This window comes from Crocodylus porosus, unplaced genomic scaffold (genome assembly GCF_001723895.1).
Source record: "Crocodylus porosus isolate Cpor-Errol unplaced genomic scaffold, CroPor_comp1, whole genome shotgun sequence".
NCBI classification, from domain to species: Eukaryota; Metazoa; Chordata; order Crocodylia; family Crocodylidae; genus Crocodylus; species Crocodylus porosus.
The window spans coordinates 3,779,245-3,801,670 of NW_017728929.1; the positions used below are offsets into that span (position 1 = coordinate 3,779,245).

The 22,426-nt window shown below is 42.0% G+C and overlaps 1 protein-coding gene across 1 annotated transcript in view; it reads right to left on the reverse strand.

The window, feature by feature from the left end:
* Window positions 1-16,118, reverse strand: part of AMER3 (APC membrane recruitment protein 3) — a 58,413-nt gene extending 42,295 nt beyond the window's left edge. Inside the window, exons 1-2 of the mRNA XM_019542931.1 lie at window positions 15,839-16,118; window positions 4,535-7,615 (exon numbers count right to left, since the gene is read on the reverse strand). Of these exons, the coding sequence (XP_019398476.1) occupies window positions 4,553-7,594 (3,042 nt within the window). The 5' untranslated portion in view covers window positions 7,595-7,615; window positions 15,839-16,118 and the 3' untranslated portion in view covers window positions 4,535-4,552. The remainder of the gene's footprint in view (window positions 1-4,534; window positions 7,616-15,838) is intronic.
* Between the last annotated feature and the right edge of the window lie 6,308 nt (window positions 16,119-22,426).

Below are 22,426 nucleotides of genomic sequence, written 5' to 3' on the forward strand. Positions count from 1 at the left end.
GCTCTTTGTCTTGAATATGAATACAAAAGGCAGGGATGGGCAGCTTGCTTCAGCTGCAGTTCTGGCCCTAACCTGCAGCCACTGCCCCCACCTCTCCCCACCCCTGCCACTTACCCTCAGTTGTGGCTCTAGCTCTGGCTCTGGCCCCACTCTGTCCTGGGGCACAGAGCACATAGTGGCTCCAGCCCCCACCTGGCCTGGCAGCAGTGGCAATGCTCCAGCCCTGGGTCCAGTTCCAACCCAGTCCTGGGGCTGGAACTGCCAGCACTGCAACCACTGCTGCCTGCTCAGGTGGGAGCTAGAACCACAGTGCACTCCATGCCTAGGGCTGTAGAGGGGCTAACGCAGGGGGATAAATGGTGGGTGGGGGCAGATGCAGGGGGGTGCCTGCACTGTGGGGAGTAGGTGGCCAGGGTAGAAAGTTGTTGTCTGAAACAGGCAGCAGGGGACAAGGGGTGGGAATCAGGCCCCTTGACTCCTCTCCGCTGCTTGCCTCCATGCTGCTGCTTTCCTTGCTGCAGCAGTGGTGGGCAGGAATTTAAGATAACCCTCCAATAATCAAGTTCTATGCCTGGAAAATCATAACAGATTTATCAGTTTTCCCCATATAAATCTGATTATCAAGAGGTCATCTTATATTTGAAGAAATGCTGGAGTCCAATAAGTACTGTACATATCTCTACATAAGGATTTAAAGTTTGGGGTTTTTTATTTTCTGCTTAAGGTACATTGCTATTGCACTTAGACTTCCTGTAATTTAAAATCTGTAGTATTTGCAAAATCTCCCATGGAACTGAAGGGGAGTGAAAGGAGCCAGAAAAAGCTCAATCTCACTTCCTAGTCGTCATGCTCCATGCCAGAGTCATGACTCATTAGGCTGCTGTGCCTGAATGCAAGGGTGAGATGCAGAGATGTCATGGCAGGCAGGTGTGGGATAGAGATGTGCTCCTGGATCCAGAAGGGCAGCCATGTCTTTGGTCTCATACAACCAAGGGGAAGTGTGTAGGCCAACTGAGGAAAAGGGAGGTGTCCTTTGTCATTGTGGGGAGTGGGACATGTAGACATAGACTCCTTTGGGCTGATTTTGAAGGACTATCAACACTATTGGAACATCACCAGCCCCGATGAATGGCCAGAGGCTGAATTCAAATTTGATCCCCCTCCTTCAGGACTAGGATTGTGAGTGGGCCAGTGGGCAACACTGGTGAAGGCTTCTTTGTGCTGCTTTTGCTCTGTACTTTAAGATAAGAATTCAGTCTCTAAAGCTGTCACCACAGTGCCTTTCCCACTGTGACATTTTAAAATAATGAGCCCCAGAGTGTTCCTCATGTTTGAGCCCTCTCTAGGTTTAAGCACTTGAGTCAAGAGGAGGAGTATTATTTGATTGCTTCACTTCTCTGCATCTCTATAGCTCACACATTTGTCCTCTGCTGTTTTCCTGTCCCTTCCAGTATAGAGATCGGAGTCACCTTCCAAAAACTTAAAATGCCAAATGAACCTGTGAGCCATCTGTTAATATGAGCTCAGAAAAGATAAGGCTGGCCAGGAAAACTCCATCACATTTCAGAGTTAATAGCTTTCACCACAGCTAATCCTTGCTACTGTACTAAATACAGTTTAATTATTTCATAAATTAATTGTCAGTAAGGACTTAATAACAACAAGCAGGTCTGTAACAGGATTCCATGAAACAAGGTTTTTCAGCATTTGCCTTACACATACACAAATTCTATGTACGCTCTAAAATAATAACATCTATGTGCATTCATTTTACTTTGCCAGACAAATCTTGTACCACAAACTATCAGAACCCATTAAGAAAGCACCAAAACTAACTCCTCTGTGGAGCATGGGTTGTGGTATATAAACTGTGTCATATTTCCTGATGCTGCAGGTATCTACATTGACAAGTGGTGGCATATAACAGCTGCCATTTGACATGATGCAGTAGAAAATGCCCTGAGTCCAGTAATGTCTACTTGCAGTATATCTCTCACAGTGTGAAGATACAGCGAGTTACTACTTCTGACAGTCGCATCAGCCATTATTCTGCCCTCTGTTTCTAGCAGAAGTTAACTCTTGCTTCAGAAGAGCAATTTCTTTTCACAAATTCCTAGCCCTAGAGTTTATGGTTCTGCTTAGCAGCACCCCAGGCATACATTTCAGCTATAACAATTGAAATGCTAAGTAAATACAGGTATGGTTCCCTTCTGTAAAGATGCAGCCGTCACTAGTGATTTACATTCATGACACCTATGACCACTAATCTCTCCTCATTCCCAGCCTGAACTTTTAATTTTGCTAAGAACAACCAAGCTAGCGGCAACTTATTCCAGAAGCTACATCTGTTCTTTCATGGTAAGGTACAAGATAAAATTATGAGAACTATATTGGAAGAGGAGGCCAATGTAAACTGTCGTTACATATGGAAAAGCAATAAGACACCTATTGAAATGAACCAAAAGATACAGAATTTGTTTCCTAAATATATTAGCGTAATAGCCATAGTTGTGGTTGCATTATATGACTATAATGCAATAGTTGTGGTTGCATTATAAAACTGATTGAGGGCCCCTTTCCACAGAAAGTCCATATTAGCTTCACAATCAGTAGTTTAGATGCGAATTATGAGACTACAGAACTAAAACTGTTTACCAGAATTCCCAAACTGCAGCCTTTGTAGCTAGATAAAATGAAGTAGGAGTGGGGAAAACACTATAATTTACTGGATTAAGATCTGGTGCATGTCACCAAAATATGGGCAATGGATAGATATTGTAATTTCTAAGTTATTAACTAGAGGTGATATTAGTAAAGCATGTGATATTACTGCTGGAGAGTGTTTCATTTTAATTTTTAAAAAGTCTTCAGCTCTCTTCTGTGCAGAAATATCTCAAAATGCAATCTGATGGCTACCACTGGGTTGCTTGTCATTGATGAAGAAAGATAGTTTTTCATTAAGGTCTGGCAGATATCAGGATTACGCACGCCAAGAGCTCACACATGAAGAAGCCCTCTCCTTGTCTTGTCATATCTGCTTGACAAACCATTTGTGGTTTACAACAAAGGGATCATACTACTGTGAACCACTGGACGTGGGGTTCCTGCAGCCCACAGGGAACTGTTAGTTGTTCACCAGTTCCTTTTCCTACAGTACTGAATTGCTCCTTAGAGTCTCAGATTGGCCCACTCTCCAGCTCTTCCCCATGTCTTGCAGGATCTCTGAAGGCTGCTTATAGGAGACCCATAGGCACAAGCCTTTGAAGGGGTGCTAGAGAGCCATTGCCAATCTCCTGGCATGTGCACAGACTGTGGGGCTCCAGCAAGCCTCATCAGACTTTTCAAAGGGCTGAAAGGTTAGCAGGTATCAGGTTGCCCTCCTAAGAATCATGTGATGCACCTCCATGGCATTACCCTCCCCCAGGTCTGAAAAAGCCAACTCCTTTCCAGAATATCATTCCCTCCTCTTCCCATTTTCTGATTGTCCAGAAAGTAGGGAGATAGATGCACAGAAACCCACCATTAGGGTGGAACTCCAAGCAGCAGATGGTGGCAAGAACAGGGGCCACCTCTCATATCACTACACAGTCCCTAACACAGCCATTCACAGTTGGCCCCTAGACACTACTATTCTATATATCATGGAATATAATACTATTCTATATATTGTGGTTTGAGCACACATTATTTTCCAGTAACTTTAGAGCTGAAAAGTCTCTTGTTAGAAATTTGGTGTTCCCTGAATTAGGTTTCAGCTTCTGGCCAGGGCCTCCAGACTGTATTAATTCTTTCCCCACAAAGGTGCTCTGACCAGAAGTCTGCAAGCAAAGCCCTATAATCACTGCTGGAGTGAACAGAGGGAAGACTCATAAAATCTATCCCTATGTCATAATTGCAGTTTACTAAATGGCATGGGTCATGGAAAATCAGGCATAAATCCCTTCTGTACTGTGTGGCTTAGCAGAGATGTTTGACCTCTAGTTTCAAATATGGCAGGTTTTATAGCTGAAATAAAGAAAATTCTTGAATAGTCTGTATTTTCTGGTAAACTGCTAGATAAATGTGTGCAGGTATACCTGGGCAAATAGTCAACATTGCCATGTATTACTCTATTGACTCACCTGTGTCAGATCTACCACATGCTCTAAAATTAAGCTTTATTGAGTCTAAGAGAGTTGCACCTGGTTAAAACTGGCAGAACTGAAGAACTGGGCCTTCCTTCTCTTTGCCTTTTTGCATGAAACCGTGATCTTAACAGGTTTAACATGTACCAAGAGCAAAAAGAAAAGAAAAAAAAATTGGCTTTGGAAATCTATATAATTGAAACTGATTGCTTCCTCCCCTGACACACACCCTTTAATGCTTGCTATCAGTCACTTATTAAGAGATATTATTAACCTGGTAAAACTCTGAGTCCAAAATATATATACACTGGTTTTATGTGGTCGTGTTGGCCGTATTCTTTTTCAAAGGCATGGCTATTAAATCAGTATTTCACATTCTGTTTCAAGTAATCTTCTTCGCAAGCACTCACCTTGTTAAAGCAGGTGTGTTATTTATGGTTCCTCCCTGTCGCTGCTCTCTCTGTGGCAGATACCTCTGGGTTATGAGGCACAGTGGCCACTTGAGACAGTACTTTGTAGTGGCCTTCTGTATAACTGCACGAGCAGGGGCTGCCCTGTTTAGATTCATTATGTTGCAGTGGTTTGTCTGGGGAACTCTTCATTCTGTGGGAGGCTTGGGAAAACTCACTGGGCATGTCTGAGCAAACAGACTTGAAAAGAGGTAAAAACGTAGGCCTGCTCATGGGTGTCATAGTGGCAGAATCACTTGGGCTCAGTTCAAGGCTAAAGTCTTTTAAATAAGAGAGGGATTGATTATTTAACTGGGCGTATTCAAAATTGATTTCATTCCTGGTGATGTGACTCATCTGATCTAGGATACTTGTTCCATTTTTCTGATCTTCAGAGCAAATTAGTTCCCCATTTTGTTTCATGTGATACAAATCACTGGCTTTGAAGCTTGTTTCATAATTACATTCGTTTGCATAAAAAAAACCAGGGCATTCTGAGCTTTGGGTGATGCAGTTGCATTCATTTTGCAACAATAACTTGTTTTTGTATTGAGACATTTTACAAATGATATTGTTCATTTCACTCCCAATGCATTTGTCTTCCCGGTGTTTGTTTTCATAGCTGATTTTCAGGGACGCAACTTGAGTTACACAGCGTTCCAAAAGCTGCACAATGTTAGTGCTGTTTTCTGTCTGTGTGGGGCTAACGTAGCTCTGAAAATGTTTCAGAGTAAGAGGCTGCATTGGTTTGTCACAGGAAATAGACAAAGAATGGTACGTTGTTTTATTTTCATCTGCTGTCTCTAGGGGATCCATTGGGGAGGTTGCAGCTGTCTTATAGGAATAACATGATTCCACTTCATGGTTGTCATTTAAGAAAGAGTTTTGAGAGCTCTGGAAAATAGTCTCCCTGTTCAGATCTCCAGATGATAGATTTTTGTCTTTTGGTGTTTCACAATCTTCTGAAACTGCCATCTTCTCTCTTTCAGGTGAACATGTCTGCAAATAGCCTCCATTAACCTCTGATGCTGGCATGTTACCTGATATGCTGTTGGCTTCTGCACACTCAGGTTCAAAAGCCAGGTCTCTGTGGCAATTTCTTTCCCCTTCCTGGGAATACTCATGAAGTGTGTGAGACCCAGAAACATCTGTTTGGTCTTTTTCAGCAACGTTTTCTAAACGTGGCTGGCCTGCAACTTTGCTATAACCCAAAGAAGGCTCTGGGTTAGAAAGATTAGGTTCTCCCTTGATTTGTTTCTCCTTCTCTGCTGCTGTGTTCAGACTTTGGCAAGGATCAGAGCTACAGGAGACTAGTGGATCTCTGTTTTCCTCCACCTCTGATTTAGGACTGCTCACAGAGTCTGTGGGGGAAATTAACCCTGAATGTTTTCGCAGCCAGTTTATTATTCCCATGGTCAGGGAAAGCTCAGTATCACAGAGCTTTAGCAAACACTCCTTGCCTTTCCATGTGCTGTGAAGAAAGCCCTGGCTGATGATGTCAACTGCTGGCTGGGACGCCATATTCTCCTCTGCTCCAACATGAAAGCTGTAAATTGATAGAGGGATTTCAATGGCCTGTTCTGAAACACTTTCAGACAGGCAGAGCTCATCATCTAGGATTGGATTTATTTTGGCTTCATTAGGGTCATAAAATAGTTCATAAAGAGCATCCCCACTGTAACTGTCTCTCGGAAATCTTCCTGGAATCCCAGGTGTTTGAGCTTCCTTCATTTCGTCATCTTGCCCGGGGGAGAATGAATCGTAGTACCCTTCATCACTGGTGGATGTGGATTCCTGGTGGTCGCTTTTTGGTGTCCCCGTGTCTATGGAACTTTCTTTGGAATGGTCACAGTCTTTATCCGGTGACACTTGCAGGTCAGCCACCGAAGCAGCAGCTGTGTTTGCAACCTTTCCCAGGTCAGGACTGGGAATCTCCAATAGCTTCTTATCAAATAATGCACTTTGATGCAATCGCACTGATTTGTTGATGTTGTCCCAAAATTTTGCAAAGTCAGCTGCCTCATTCTGAGCAGGAGATGCCAGCTGTTCCACCCCACCCTGGAAAGACCCTAAGACAGGGCTCTCTTTTTGCTTGGTTCTCCTCAGAAGAAGTTCTTTGCTGTTTTCCAGCTCCAGATGAGCTGAACTCTCATCTGCAAAGATTTCCCCACATCCTGTGAGAGAGTCAAAACTCTTCAGAGAAGCAACATCTTCACACAGTGTATTGCAGTAGTCATAGGAGGAGTCGGACTGCATCTCACTGTCTGAGAAATCTTGGGCCAAGCAGTCAGCTGCAAATGTTTCTCCAGTTCTGAAAAGATATTTTCCAAGCCTGCCTGACACCTCGTTTTTGCACCCTGGGGAAGACAGCCGCTTGTCCTTTTCAACTAACAGTGTTAAACCCTCTGGTTTATTTTTTTTAATATGAAATATATCCCTGAGCCCTTTCTTAGATCTCTTGAGGGAAATCCTCTTCCTGGGAATAGTTTTTGCTACAGCTGGTACAAAAGGCATCTGTGGCACAAAGTTTCTGTAATCTATCATCTGCTGACTGCTGCATGTGGACTGACTGGGACTGACAACTGAATCCTTCTTCTCACTGGAATTCAGGGTGTTGCACACCCCAGAAAAGCTGATGCTGTTGACAAGTCGCCCTTTGCTTCTTCCAGAAGACCCCACCTCACAAGCTTTGCTCTTGTGGCTCCATGGTTCAGTTTTGTCTGCCCCTATCACACAGTCATGAGTTTTACTCTTTCTTACTAGTTTGTAGGAAGACCCAGATGGAGACGGGATGGTTTCACCAGCCCCATTCCTTGTTGTTCTATTGGAAATACTGTAATTTTTGTGTGCAACTAAACACTCCTGTTGAACTTCAACTTCGCTTTGACTTCCCTCAACTGTGAGTTGTTTATCTTTTCCCAGATTGTCCTTGTCCATAGGAACTACATGCACCAGTGGTGTTTTCTCATGGGTCAGCTGGAAGCTAGATTTAATGAAGGTCTTTCCTCTCTTTAGCTCCATGCTGCTTCATCACACCTGTTTCTGTAGAGGAAACAGCAGAATAAAATATGACCTTAGAATGTGGCTAAGGAGCATTCAGCTGATAATCTTTAACATGACCCTGCTAGGTTAAGCATATATTTTCCATGAACTAAACACCATTAACATGTGTGTGTATTTTGCTAGCAATGAGAGAAACAGAGGATGGGGAAAGGAAATTAACACACTCTAACTGATGGCATTTATTGTGAGAGACTTCAGTCAGGAAGTCATGGTGTGTTGCTTGAGAAAGGGTTCAAGTGAAACGTACAGTATATTGCTTTTAAGTGTGAGGATGGACTACACACTTACATTGGTGCAAAGAACATTAGACTTCTGGTGGGGGAAATAAAGCAGACAGGCAATGTAAATCCCTTTAACTGGTTGCAGTTTCACCAGTCCAGTGTAAAATTACCCCTAAATGAATTGGGAAGGGCGGGGAGGGATAAAACTGTGATAGAAGTTGCACCAGACTAGGTGGGTGTATGTCCATATCCATTCTGGAGTACTTGTTTGTTGGAGCATCTGTTTGCAAAAGGCGAACAGGCTACTTGCTTCCTCTGCCACTGGGTGGCACGGTTCTGTAATGGTTGTCTGTGGGGTGCAACTACACTACACTAGAGAAGTTGCTCATCTAACCATGAGCAACTTGCTGATTCCCATGCAATTTGCATACCAAAACTGCTGTATCTAAATTACACTGTAGTGTGCAGTCATCCATCCAGAACTTATGGTTTATGAAAGCAGAAAGAATCAGCAGGAAGCAGACAACACTGTAGATTTGTGGCTGGGGGGCCTGTGCACAGTGTATCAGCTACAAAGGAGGTGCTTTTGGATACAGGTTTAGTGCCATGATAGAGTGACAAATAGAAAAAAGATACTCTTCTGAAAGCAGAAATCTTATCTGTGAGGGATTATTTCAAATGTTTGCCATGGGGAGGCAATAGTTCACTAACTTGGGGTTTTGGTCAAGTCAGCTTGTTGAGAAACCCCCCAAAAGGGAAATCTGGCAAGAGAGGGGTTAAAGAAAACAAGAGATTTTCTTTTCATATGAAAATCTCTGCAGAGCAGTCCTTGCCAGTGACTAGAAGATACATCAACCTTGTCACTTTGCTTGGAAAGCTTGTTAGAAATGAATTACTGTATTTTACTTGCACCTGAATACAAGATATACTTTTATGTAGCATTGCTTTATTATTAAAAAATCAGTCTTTTTTTTTTTAAATCACAGTTGAGTGTCACAAACACTTTGGTTTGGATTTGTGAAGATTTTTAAGTCTGCAATAACCAAATATAGAGCATCAGTGTAGTGGCAAAATATATTTCCATTGTACATTGAATAGCTCCGTTTTAAATGTATCTGCATATTTGTATACATCTGTGTGCTACAATGTTCAATAAATTTGATATGTTCATGTTGCAGAAATACCCTCATGACTGTTTTGGTCATGACAGTCTTAGCTTTATAGGGATTATTCCAGAAACACACTGCACCTTATTTTTCATCCTGACATCAGTAAATATTGGAAATAAGTCATTGGCCTTATATCAGTGTCTGTCAGCAGATTCAGAGACTTACTGAAAGCTCTTATACAGTCAAAAATCTTGGACAAAAGAGTTGTCCTAATATTTTTGTTTCAGTTCTTGTGTTCTTAAAAACTTTATTTAGAGCTGTACTGCATTATACCCCAGCTTGTAATTTGCCCAGTTTTTCATCATTTAGACATGTACCATAACTAAAATGATCAAGAGCCCCCACAGTCAGCAATGAATGAAGAATAAATTACTGCAATATTGAAATACACACGAGCAGTGCAGTGTTGTGTTTAACACTCATTGGCCTACTGTGCATAGCTACCTTAGAATAAATAGTGTTCCAGTGGAGGTGTATAAAAATAAACATGGGATCAAATCCTCAGATACAGATACACTCGGCACAAGTCAGGAAGGGCACTTGTAAAGCCAGCATTACATCCCTCCAGTCTAGTCCTGGGTTTTGTCTAATTCAAAGGCATGCTTTGGATCAGCTCTCGTAGTCCTCTAAACCGCAGCAGCTATGAGGACAACAGGTAGGATGGTGGTGAAATAAAGCCTGTAACTGTGGGGTCCCCCCCCCACCTCCAAAAGTGCTGTCAGGTTGCTCAGACTGACAATCAAGAGGCATAAAGCAAATTCTGATGGGGGCTATATCTGGTGTACAATGAGCCTGCATATAACCAGTTGCTAGAAACAGATGTCGTATTTATCCCTGAATAAATGGTGCCCATCTTTGTCAAGAACAAAAATATCCTGGGATTGGCAGATGTACTCACCACCCTTCTGATCAGGTTTTAGTGAACAGCTGAAGGCACTGCTGCTTTTCTGCCATTGAGTCAATGTCGCAAACCTAGGATAACTGTCCAGACCTAGTTTGCAAGGGATCAACTGTTAACACTTCTTATCTGATAAACTTTTTTAGGATTTATCCTGGGACCATGGACATGGATATCTATATGATTGGTTTATCTTGGGATAAATGTGAAGTCTGCAGCCAGTGTGGAAAGGTAGGAAATGATGGAAAACTTCACTGTGGTGTGAGTGATGTAAGTGTAATGTTGAACTCATGATGGTAGGGTGATAGATAAAGGGTTTAATGTGTCAATACCAAATTCATACTGCTAGTCAGAGGCAGAGTTGTTTATGAGTTCTGCAGAGCTTTCTTAACAACTGCTAAGAAACACTTACGCCTCACTGCAGCACTGCGTGACTGTATTTCACTGATGCTACAGAAAAACTATTTTAGGAATACTTTTGAGTATAGGCTATTGGGATATTTTCACACTCCTTTCCTTTAAAGCCAGCTCTGAATTACCAAGTATTGATTCAATGGTGCAGAATTCAAAAAGAGCCATAAAGCTTGCTAGAAACAACTGAAACAGACTTTTCTACAACCTAAATATATTATGAATGCAAAATCTTTGACACAACTTCTTCCACAGGTAGAAATAGGTGATGGGTCTCTTGGGGAAATTTCATTAGTTGAAAGGCATCTAAAGGGCTGTGAGATAATAAACTTCAGTGTTGTAACATTTTTGTGTCTAGAACAGTTTGTGCTAGCCCAGCTCTAAAGTGTGCCCCTCTTGATGGGGCTTTTTAGAGGAAATTCCAAATTTTAGGAAGAAATGGCAACTATTTGTCACTCTCCAAAGGCTTGGAATGTTTCAGTCCTAACTGGATTTGTGGGCAGAGAACAACAGACAAAGGTGCACATTAAATTAACTTGATGCACTTTCTTACTACATATTTGTAAGGTGCTTATTGCAAAATGGGCCTGATAGGTTGAGCCCTTGAGGAAGTCTTGCAATGTAACTGCTAAATAATCCATCATATGATTCTGTGTTCACCACATGGCCTACAATTATCACATGGATCTTACTTCTGTGGACGCAAATATGTATGTGGAGATGTATATATTTTCCATGTGGAGAACAGGAGACTGTTAAACATCACCTCATGTTGTGTTAGAAACTGTTTCCATAGAAACAAGAACCACCTGTTGATGAATTAAATCAGCTCTTTCCAGGTTGAAATACTCAGAATATAAAGTTGGAAGGGACCATCTGGTCAGCTACTCTGACTTCTTGTATATCAGAAGCTAGTAAATTTTCCTCACTCATTCTTCTGTTGAACCCAATAACTTATATTTGGCTAATACACATCTTTCAGAAAAGTGCCCAGTCTTGATTAGAAAATCTCAAGTTGTTGATAGATAATTGATGATGTTGTCAATTGCCTACCACCACTCCAGGGATAATACAGCAATTATTAGTCAGTCACTTCCTTTGATAACATGTTCCAGTAGTTAAAGGTTAATCCCTCTCGCTAAAATAAATACGTACCTATTTTCTAATTTGAATGTGTCTGGTTGACTTTGTAGACATTGGGCATGTGTAGACAAAACAAGAGCTCTAAATTGAAGTGGTGGGTTTTAAAAAACACCGTTTCAATTTAGGGATGATTAAGCCCCCATGTCATGCATGCACCCCACTGACTTACGTGCCTCTTGGATGGGTGAGCTGCTGATGGGCAGAGTGGTTCCTGGGCTGTGTGAGGGGCTGGTGCTTCCCTCTGCAGCACCCGCCTGTATGCACCCTGCACGGGGGCACCGCAGCTGCGGAGGGAAACACTGGGCTCCCACACAGCTTGGGCAGGCAGGCAGGCTGGCTTTGGGCCAGGGGAGGGGAGGTGGGTGAGCAGGGATATCGGGCTTGCTGCTTTTCTTGGGCAGAGCCTGCTTTCCCGGGCTACTGCCAGGCTGCCTGCAGGGCTTCCTGCAGAGCCCACCACTTCAATTTAGGGAGAATTAAGCTGAAGTAAACCCCCATGGCATGTACAAATGGCCATTGTTACTTGTGACATCCTGTTTGTCCTTTTGACTGAGTGGCACAGCATCACCGCTCTTCCAGTCTTCTAGAACTTCCCTAAGATTCCCAACATGTATTAAACATTAACGTTAGTGGACCAGAAATCTCTTCTGCCAACACATTTAGGATTCATGAATGCAAGTCATCCATATCTTCTCATTTTAAAAGTGTTTATCTGTATGCATATTTTGATCTGTATGCTCAGCTACTGCATTGCCTGACCTCATGCCTTTTTAATTACTCTGCTCTTACCTTTAACTTCCACTTAATCTAATTCTTCTACTGAAGTAAAAGACATGCTGATTAACATTTTTGCAAAGGAAATATGTTTTGCAATTAAATTCACTAAAAATAACAGGAACCTTTGAAAACTGTCTGTCAGTCCAATGAGAACTGATGTGTTCTAGTTTCAACAAGCTCTGAAAGTACCCTTCTTCCAAATTGGCTGATCTCCTTTTCTGGCACCAGAAATTCACTTGTCAAATTCACTTAGGTAAAAGACAGCCTAAAATCTCCTATTGGCCTACAGTTAAAACATCACCTACCACTGTCCTGGATGTAATGAAGTCTTCGGCCAGAGAAATGTGATGCTACTTTTGTGAGTGAACTGTCTCCCATTTATGATAGTACCAGGATGGTGTATCCTTGCTGTTCTTGATCATGATCAGCACTTGGTCTTGAGGTTTTACAAGACTCTAAACAAGCAATTAGATCCACATTTTGAACTAAGAGCATAATGGAAATAAAGTGTTGGGATAAACACCCCCTTAGATTTCAATAATATGGCTTATAACATAGGCATGGTGGCCATCCCCCCATTTGTATGATGTGAGAATATACCCGTTTTGGGAAGATTGTGGAAAGATGTTTGACTTCTAAGATTGATGTTGCTTTTGGTTAGTTCCCCTTGTACTGAAAAAAAAATTGTGTCATGTAGTTCCTAAACAAATGGAAAGCAAACTACTCATGAGGGCCTCTAGATTGGCTGAAACATCATTACACATGGGTGCTATCCTGGTAAAATCAGCCTTTGTGGGGATTATGAACATTGGCTTTGCTAAGAGTGTATATCTGTATTCAACAGCAGAATCTGGCCTAAGAGCAGGGCATTTGGATCAACTCTTGATGCAAAAGCTTGGATGGACACTGCTTGTGCTAAGTGGGGAAAAATAAGTCTTGTATGTATAAGTAATTAATTTCACAGTCATATTAGTTGTCTAGCCAGAGTCCTGCTACCTTGCTTGGTTGTATGTGTAATTGTCATGAAGACTAGAAATGATCAAAGTTAGAAAAAGTTCAGTTATTCTCTGTGTGGTTAAACTTAATCTGATAATTTATTCTTAAATATTAACTTCTTATTAAAAAGTTACCTTTCCCACCTTGCTTCACAAACATAGTTCCACATATTGTGTAAAGTCTAGGTCAATGGTTTTCAGCCTTTTTAGACTTGAGACACCCTTTAGAAAATGCCAGGTCTTAGTTTTCATTTGTTTTACAACTACAAAATAGTAATAGAGCAATTCATCTGTTACAAAAAACTCAGAAAGATCACAACAGGTCAGAATGTTTTTAACACTATGGATTCCCGTTTGAAATCTCCTGGTTTATCCTGTGAATGTGTCTGCAGACGTAACAGAGCTAACATTGCATGGCACTTGTTGCACTTGAGCACCCTGGTTAAGAATCACTGGTCTAAACAGTTCCTAACAGCTTGCTTGACTAATCCAAGCAATTGATTAAACCCCTTGCACAATATTCAATTGGCTGTTATCTTTGAAACTGAAATGATAAAAATGTTCTAACAGAAGAAATGTCTTCTAAAAGTAAAATTCTTCCACAGTGTCCTAGTCTTGTTTTCAAAAGTTGTGTCATGTCAATGGGACTTTGGGTCCTCAATGTCAGAGATACTTTTGAAAATATCAGCTGTAGCTCCAGTAATGAAACTTGTATTGTTAAAAAGGAGAAACTCCAAAATGAGACTTACTCTTAAATATTTAGTAAAGCAATTGAATGGTAGAGAAGGGAAAGGACCAGAAGGTTCCATGAAACCCACTGGGGATCTCACCCTGCTTGCCTAAGTAACTTGAAGAACGCATGATGATAGGCAGCAACCCATAGATAGATAAACAGATGGGTCTGAGAGCTGAGAATCCATTAAAAGTCAGTGGTTGGTACAAATGCTTAACACTTGTTACAAGCAAGGTCAATTTACAGGATATGAAGGAGAGTATTCTCTGTCTCACTAAAGAAAGAGCTCTGTTTGGGTTAATACAATTCATTTACTTTCACAAACACTTAACTCTCCTTAGTAAGCTCACAAACTGAAGCTAATGGGAAAAAAGTCCTATTAACAGTGATGTGCATGCAGTTCCACTATGTGAATGGGGGTTTTTTCTTATAAATCAATAAAGAGCCTCCCTGCTGTGGAGTGGTAATATCCTGTCTGCAGTTAAGGTAGTATGCAATTCTGTTTCTTACAAGCAGGTATAACATTTCCCTGTATTGGAAACCAAAGAAGTATTTACAGCATTGCTCATCTTCACACTTAAACTTGCCAATATACCAGTGTCTTGTCTCCATTTTAAAAAGAAAAAAAATAGAATAAGTGACACTAATTGTTCAGGATACAGAAGAACGTTTATTTTTAAATAAACCTGTCTGCTTTGTGGACCTATGTTGGGGATCATACTATTTGCTCAGCGTGTTCTTTTATCATTTCTTTATCACCTGCCTCTCACTGATCACCCAGAATGCCTAATTATTTGCATATAAATTTAGGTCAAGCTTTTTTTGTCACTAGGAACTAAAAAACACCCCCACACCACTTTGATTTATTTGTTTTAGCTTCATTGTGTACATAAAGTAAAATCTTACACACGACTGCAGAATACCAGAAGGATATATAGTTCAATATTTAATCTTATTAGCAGTGTGCTATAAGAAAGTCTGAACCTTGCATTAAGCACTGCCAACTGCTCAGTAATGTTAATACTGTTTAATAGTAAAATTAAGCTGCTCGATACTCAAAGGGGTTTTGTGTATGTGTGTGGAGTACACAATAAGAGACCAAGAAGGGTGAAGAAAAAACACGCATTCCTTTCCCCCCTTCATTGTCCAGGGCATGTCAGCTGTAGAATCTCTGCATGTTCAGCACAATGGTTAGCGCCTCGCCACCAGCTTCACTCCCCTGATTAGCTATTTGAAGAGGGCCAGTAATGACTAGCATTTGCAGCTATGTGCCAAGGGAAAACAGACAGAACTACACTCATGACTATAGAAGGGAGACTTCATTACAAAAGGAGGTGCCTTCCTTGGCAAAACCTTTTCACTATTAGCTCTCCAAAGCTGTTTTTTAGTCCTTCTGCACCTAAACCTGAGAAACGTAACTGCTCAAGACATTTTTATTACACCTTACAAGACAGCAGCACAAACTCCAGCACAGGAAGCTATTGAATTATTAGCTTGTCTCCAGGGTGAAAGAGATGAACAGAAATCTCTGCTGTGTACCTGAAAGGAAACAGTGCATTTATTGCTTGCTGAGTCTAGCAGCCTGTTGTACCAGCCAGCAAAGCATTAACCTTGCCTGTTTTGGTCACTTACAATTATTTATTGCTTTAAAAAGGACCAAACATGAACGTAAAAAACATACGTAAAAAATAAAATAAAATAAAATTGAGAATGGTGCTTCAGCCCACTGCCAAAGGGAGCAATCTTACTAAATTAGCTCTCCATCCTTTGGAGTCTCACTGAGGGTGTCAAAGCAAAAGGAATTCCATTGCATCCTCACACTAACAATACAGGAGATGATAAACATGCTACTCACCATGCTTCACCATTGAGCAGAAATCTTCTCCTGTATAGGCTTGCTGTAAGGCTGCATCTCTTTATCCAAAGGCTCCTGTGATGCTTTTCAGACTCTAAAGGGCTGTATTACTGCTGCTTTCACTGTTATTCTCCACCTCCTGTCTTTTCCTCCTCCTCCCTCCTTCAACCCCACCCCTCCAATCCTTCCAGCTTGTAGCTTTCTTGTACCCTACATAGATTCTAGGCTTCCACATGTAGCTTAATTTAGGAAAGATGTTTGTTTCAGCCATCTGTTTGGTAGCAAGGAAATGCCTCCATTCCTGAGGATGAAAAAAAGCAAAGGGGAGAGCTCAGAGCCAGCACCTTGGTTACACTCTGCAGATTGCAGCTTCTAGTATATCCAGAAGCACATTTAGTGTGATTGTATTTTTCTCACCGATTTGGTAGCTGACTGGAATGCAAAAAGACCAATCTGAACAGATGCTTCTAGGTTATTGAGATGCATCACTGTTCAACACATTTTCAGGCTATTGAACTGTGTCACCCTTTGAAAAGGTGGTTAACAATGCTGTTATGCCTTCATTTATAGTATTGTTGATATCAAAAGGAATTTCACACTTGATCAAACTGGAAAAGGGAGAAAGGGAATATTATTATTTTAAAAAATGAATTGGCTAGTTTTTGTCCTGGGTGGTTTGGTGGTTTGCTTGTTGGGTTCTTTAATCAATGGATATATTTTTCCAGATGTTCCTTAGTACTCCATCTTTTGCCTACATCTGCAGTGAAGTGAAAATCTTTCAGGTATGACATTATGTCCTGTTCTGGAAATTAGTTTAAGATCACAAATTCATAGATTGTAAGCCAGAAGGGACCCTGGAAGATCATCAGGTCCAGCACCAAGCAGGAAAGAGAACTGGGGTCAGGTGACCCAGCAAGATGACTGTCTACTGTTCTCTTGAAGATTTCCAGGGTAGGTGATAGCACCACCTGTGAAGGGAGCTTATTCCACAGTCTGGACACCCTGACTGTGAAGAAGTTTTTCCTAATATTGAGCCTGAATCGATCTTCCAGGAGTTTGTGGCCATTACTCTTGGTTTTCCACTTGGGTGCCCTGGTGAACAGTTGCTCACTGAGCCCTTGATGTACTCCCCTAGTGTAACAGTAAGCTGCTACGAGGTCCTCTCTTAGCCTTGTTTTCCTCAGACTGAAGAGTCCCAGATCCCTCAGCCTTTCCTCATATGGCTTGCCTTTTAAGACTGTGATTATATGGGTGGCTCTTCTTTGGACTATCTCAAGTTTGTCCACATCCCTGTTAAAGTGCGGTGCCCAGAACTAGATGCAGTACACCAGCTGTGGTCTCACCAGTGCCGAGTAGAGCAGAAGAATCACCTCCTTGGCTTTGCTGGAGATGCACTGATCGATTTATGCCAGAGTATTAGTTGCTGTACTGGCACTGCCAGCTCATATTCATACTATGGTCTATTATTACCCCCAGGTCCCCTTCATTCAGGGTGCTAGAAATATGAGGATTGAATACATGCCAGCGTGAACCCATATACTCTGTCCATGGAGAGGTTAGGTTTAAACTTCTCCATGTGTTCTCCCATGTTTTCCTTTCCAATATTCCATAGGACAAAATTCCTATTTTGAAAAGTTAAATTTCTCCCTGTCACCACAAGCCCTTTCCAGACTTTTCCTTCATTTTTGTCCTTCCCTTATCCTCTCTTCCTCCTTCAGGTTATCATGGCTCTTTTGTTTGAGGTCTGTTAAAACCAGTTGCATAGTAGTAGCTTAAAACACTGCAGTAATACTAATGTGGGTTTTAGTTGGGGACTGTTACTCCAGAATACTATAGCATTTTATACTTGGAAGCCAGAATGTGCCAACCCCTTCAAGTACCTTGCCTAATGGCTGCTTATATTGCTGCTAGACAGGGCTCCCTGGAGGGCTACATGCCTATGGTGGGGCACAGTCAACACCAGCGGGCAGGGTCTCAAGCCACTTTCCTCTCTTATCTTCCAGAGAATTTAGACATCAACCACAAGAAAACTTGAATGAGGGCAGTGCAAAATGCCCCCTTTCAATACCATAGTCATGTGGGCCCTCCATATGACCATCCATGTGATCCACTGTTGGGGAGAGAGCGAGGAAAACTTAGAGTGCACGGTCAGACTTGTATTGAACTTAAAGCCCTGACTATGGCTTTGCTGAAGGATCACCTAGTAGTAGTAGTAGTAGTAGTAGAGGGACCACCAGTGAGTCAGCTGTGGGTAGACACTAATAGCTCTAGACACTGAGTTAAAAGCAGCTGTGAAGAAAACAGTGTTAAATGGGAACAGATTTTCAAGGTTGGATATTTCTGACTTCTGGTCCACTTCTGGATCCGCTGTGGAGTGCACGGGGACCCTGCCCCCCAGTTCAGTGACTGGTGCCTCCTGGGTCTGGGGGGCACCTGAAGTCACCCTCGGCCGATCACCAAACCAGAGGGGCACTGGGCAGGGTCCTCCACTGAGCACACAGGGGGCCCTGCCACACTCCTGTGGGACACTCCATCTGCCCCAGCATCTCTGCATTCATGAGCCACACTTGGTACCTTGCGGTATGTAGAAAAAACATTTAAAGCTGTGTCTATGGCCAAATTGCTGATTCTCCAAATCAGCATCAACTCTTCAGATTCAGGTTCGGCTGACTCAAATTAGGACAGTGATCCGAATCAACAAATCAAATCACTGTCCCCAATTCAGGCCGAATCTGAATCCAAATAGAATGTGGCCCATTTTGCACACCCCTAATGAGTACCCCTCCATCTTCCATATAGTGCTTTTTCCACTAGAAGGGAGTCATCATGTTCATTTGTGTCCAAATCTGCTGCCACTGTGCCCTACTGGTAAAACTTTTCATTGATGTAAATGGCTAATAGCTATGGGCCTTTATACCTTACCCCTTCCAAAATATTCTAAAATTATACTTGCAATTCTATAAAAGTCCTCTCCCATTGCCACCTCAAAGGCATGCTCTGTGAGGCATTGACCCAGTTTGCAAGCCCTTCTGCTTAGCTCAGAGACATTTCTCTGTGTGTCTGATTTGTGAAAAACATGTCCCATCAATTCTAGTATTTCAGGTCAGTGGTCAGGAGGCTATTGATATGATGGAAGATTGGAAAGGAAAACATGGGAGAACACATGGAGCACTTGCTTTTTGTTAAGCAGAGCCACCATTTGGACTGCCTCTGCAATTACCTGTGAATACACGCCTTATTTCTGCTCTGCCATTCATCATAGTTTAATGTGTAGATACCTTCCCAAGCAGAAGGAAGGCAGAAAATAATGGTGAGGAAGAAGGGAGAAAGGAGAGTATGCACTCAGCCCCTGACATGGGAGAAGAAGAGAAATCTTGGCTATAGGGGGGAGGGAACAAGGAATATTTAGGGAGGAATGGGGGGTACATGGAGCCACTGATAGAGCAAGAATGGAAGGCCCTGGTATGAGATAAGATGAGAAGAGAAGAAATAAGGGATGCACAGAGCCCCAGGAATGAGGGAGTAGGGGTAGGGAGAGTTGCAGAGGGTACCACACAGGGAGCTTATCGAGAAAGGAAAAATGCAGCGAGTCCCAGGCAGGTGTAGTGAGCTGAGCCTGCAGCAAGGGATTCATCCCTGTAGTTTAGGTAGCAAATGCCTACACCAGTGATTATGAGTAGTTATTAGCAGGGATCCTGGTTTTCTCTGATTTTGAAGATTTATTTTTTTTTAATTTTCGGATGAAAAAAGTAACCCCCAAATCCATATTTTTTTGTGATTAAAGCGAAACACTGCTACATAGATATATACAGCAAAAGCTTTATTATCTGTCATAGGGAACGGGGGGTGCCAGATAACCAAATATGCCAGTTATCTGAGAGGCCCAAACAGGCATCTTTGCCTATTTGTGCTGCCACCGCATCCGGAGTGCTGCCACCCCTCCCACCATGTCAGTGTCCTAGGGGACAGGGAGGTGGGCCCTGGGCGCACTGGGGAAAGGCTGCTTTGCCCTGGGCCATGGGGGGGTTGGCAAAACCAGAAGTGCCACAGTGGGCACTTCCAGTTTCGCTTTTGCTGCGTCGACTGGCGTGCCAGTTAGTAAAGCATGCTGTCTTGTAAGGTGCCAGATTTACTGTCGATAGTGGTGTTTCGTTTTAATTATGTTAAAAAAAAATGTGGATTTGGGGTTACTTTTTTCATCCGAAAATTGGAGATTTGTTTTTAAAATCAGAGAAAACCAGGATCCCTGGTTATTAGGGTGAATAACTTGCCAAATGCAAGCTAGGCTATTTTAAAATTGTCTCTTGGCAGACACAAGTTGCTGGCATTTCAACACAGTAGACACAGTGGGCAAAATTTATCATTGGGACAATTCAGAATACATCAAAAGAATTACCCCAAGGATGAATTTAGCCTGTGAGAGATCCTGCCAACAAATCAGCTGAGACTATAATGATCCCCAGTTGAGAGTTCTGCTAACGTCAGCTTAAATTTAATTATTCATACATTCCTATTAGTATACTATGGCTTTGCAGGCCTTAGAGCACTGGTAACAGGATACAAGCCCTTCACCACCAGCTGACTAGCAGGAGCCAGTCTTAGGTTCAAAATGAACAATTGTTACTATCTGATGATTTCTGAGTGCTTACATGAAGTTAATTGCTGGTGTCCTTTCCGTCTTTGGTAAATAAGCATCTGTCACAAAAATTAGAGTCACAAATTGTCACTAGTAGTAACAACTTGGCAATTAAATATAAAGATTTTCATCTACATAGAATTTTACAAACATTAAACTAAATCAAAACACCTGTGTAAAGTGGTATTCTCTCCATATTGCTGCCAAAGGGATTGAGACAGAGAAGCTGAATGGTTTCCTGGAGTCATTGTCAATGCTGGCATTAGAGCACAGGGGTTTCCTGCTTGCCAGTCAGACCTTGGATTGCAGATAATGATACCCCTAAGGATTGAGAACACATGAGAAAATGTTGCTGCCTTCAGGCCAGGGTTGGTGGTATTTTCAGTGTTGCCAATCTAGTGATTGTTGCAAGGACAGGAAGAAAGACAATGGGAGAAAACAAAAATCTCAAATTCTCATATAAAATTTTTTACTTTCAGCCAATTTTTCTCTCTCAAACAGAAATGTTTTGACCAGCTCTAGTCACAAACCCTTGCTTAAAAAGCCATCTTGCTGTATTTCTAATTCAGGAATATGGAGCTGTATTTGAAACCCTACCTACCTCTCTCCTCTCCCAAAAAATACTTTAGAGATGGCTTGCTGTAGAAAAATAATGTATTATCATAGGAACTTCCTGCACAACGCTAGCAATCTACACTGTGCCCACAGAGCAGAGAGAGCCATATGGTTGTATGGACATGCTGTGTAAATACTGAAAACAAATAAGGAGGACCTATGTTTAGAGTCCTGTTTCATTCAAGATGTGCCACAGAGTAGGCTTCGTTATATATGTGTATGTCTGCTAACTACGTGTCTGTATACCTAACAGCAGGTGCTACATTGGTGTATGGAAGGGGGTTGGTTTGGTTACTCCTGTTTTAAGTTGTTCTCTATTCTCACATTCCTCCTTGTACCTTACTGTGCCTTTCCTGGTTGTCACTCAAAAGGCCACTTCATTATATATCGCTCATGTACAAATTTTGCACATGAGTTTAAGTAACCTTTTACACACATGTTTTATTTGTCCTGCAAGGCCATGGGGACAGGAGGAAAAAAAGTCTAATTGATTATTTATGTTAAATGTTGCTTCCCTTATAGGTTAGGCTAGTTTAGAGTCCTGGTGTATCTCCCTCATCTTTGAGCATGACGTAGCCCCAGCAGACTCAAAAGTTTGATTTGGAAGGTTAACACACAACTGCTGTTGATCATATGACAGTCTACCCCACTTTTTCAAGGAAAAAATAATAATTTCAATGAAAAATGTGAAACAAAATTGGTCCACTGACTCAGAAACTTAATTCTCTCCATTATGCATAATTCCCTTGAATATAAGAGTAGGGAAGTACAGATATTTATAACTGGGTAACTTAGTCCAAGTTGCACAGTCACTGATTGGGAGTGGCATGTGCACATGGTTGTTGGTCCTGGGAGCTGGGGCAGGGTGGTGGGTCTCTGGGGGTGAGGGGGCTACAAGTAGCCCAGGCAGGGGGGAGTAGGAAGAGCACAGCCCCCAATTTGGGGTGAGTGGCTGGGCTTTCCCAGCCCTGGGGTTGTGCTTCGAACATTTACAGATGTTCAGCAGATCAAACTAATACTTTCCCAATCTAAGTTAGTTCATCTCCTCAGGTGAACTAATTTAGATCAAGCCCACCATTTTTCCTCCAGTTTAACCTTCCTGAACATCTGCACAGAGATCAGTCTAATCCAGGTTAGGTCAATCTAAATGTGATGTTGCACATACCCAGCATATCAAACTGGGAAAATATCAGTAATATTTCTTTTTCTGAATATTACATGTGACTGAGGTACCCTATATATTTATATGGTGCTGCCTGCCTGGATACATTCAATGGAATCAAAGGAGGCTGTAAAGGGGTTGTTAAAGTACTGAGCAGGAGAAGTGAAATGATGAT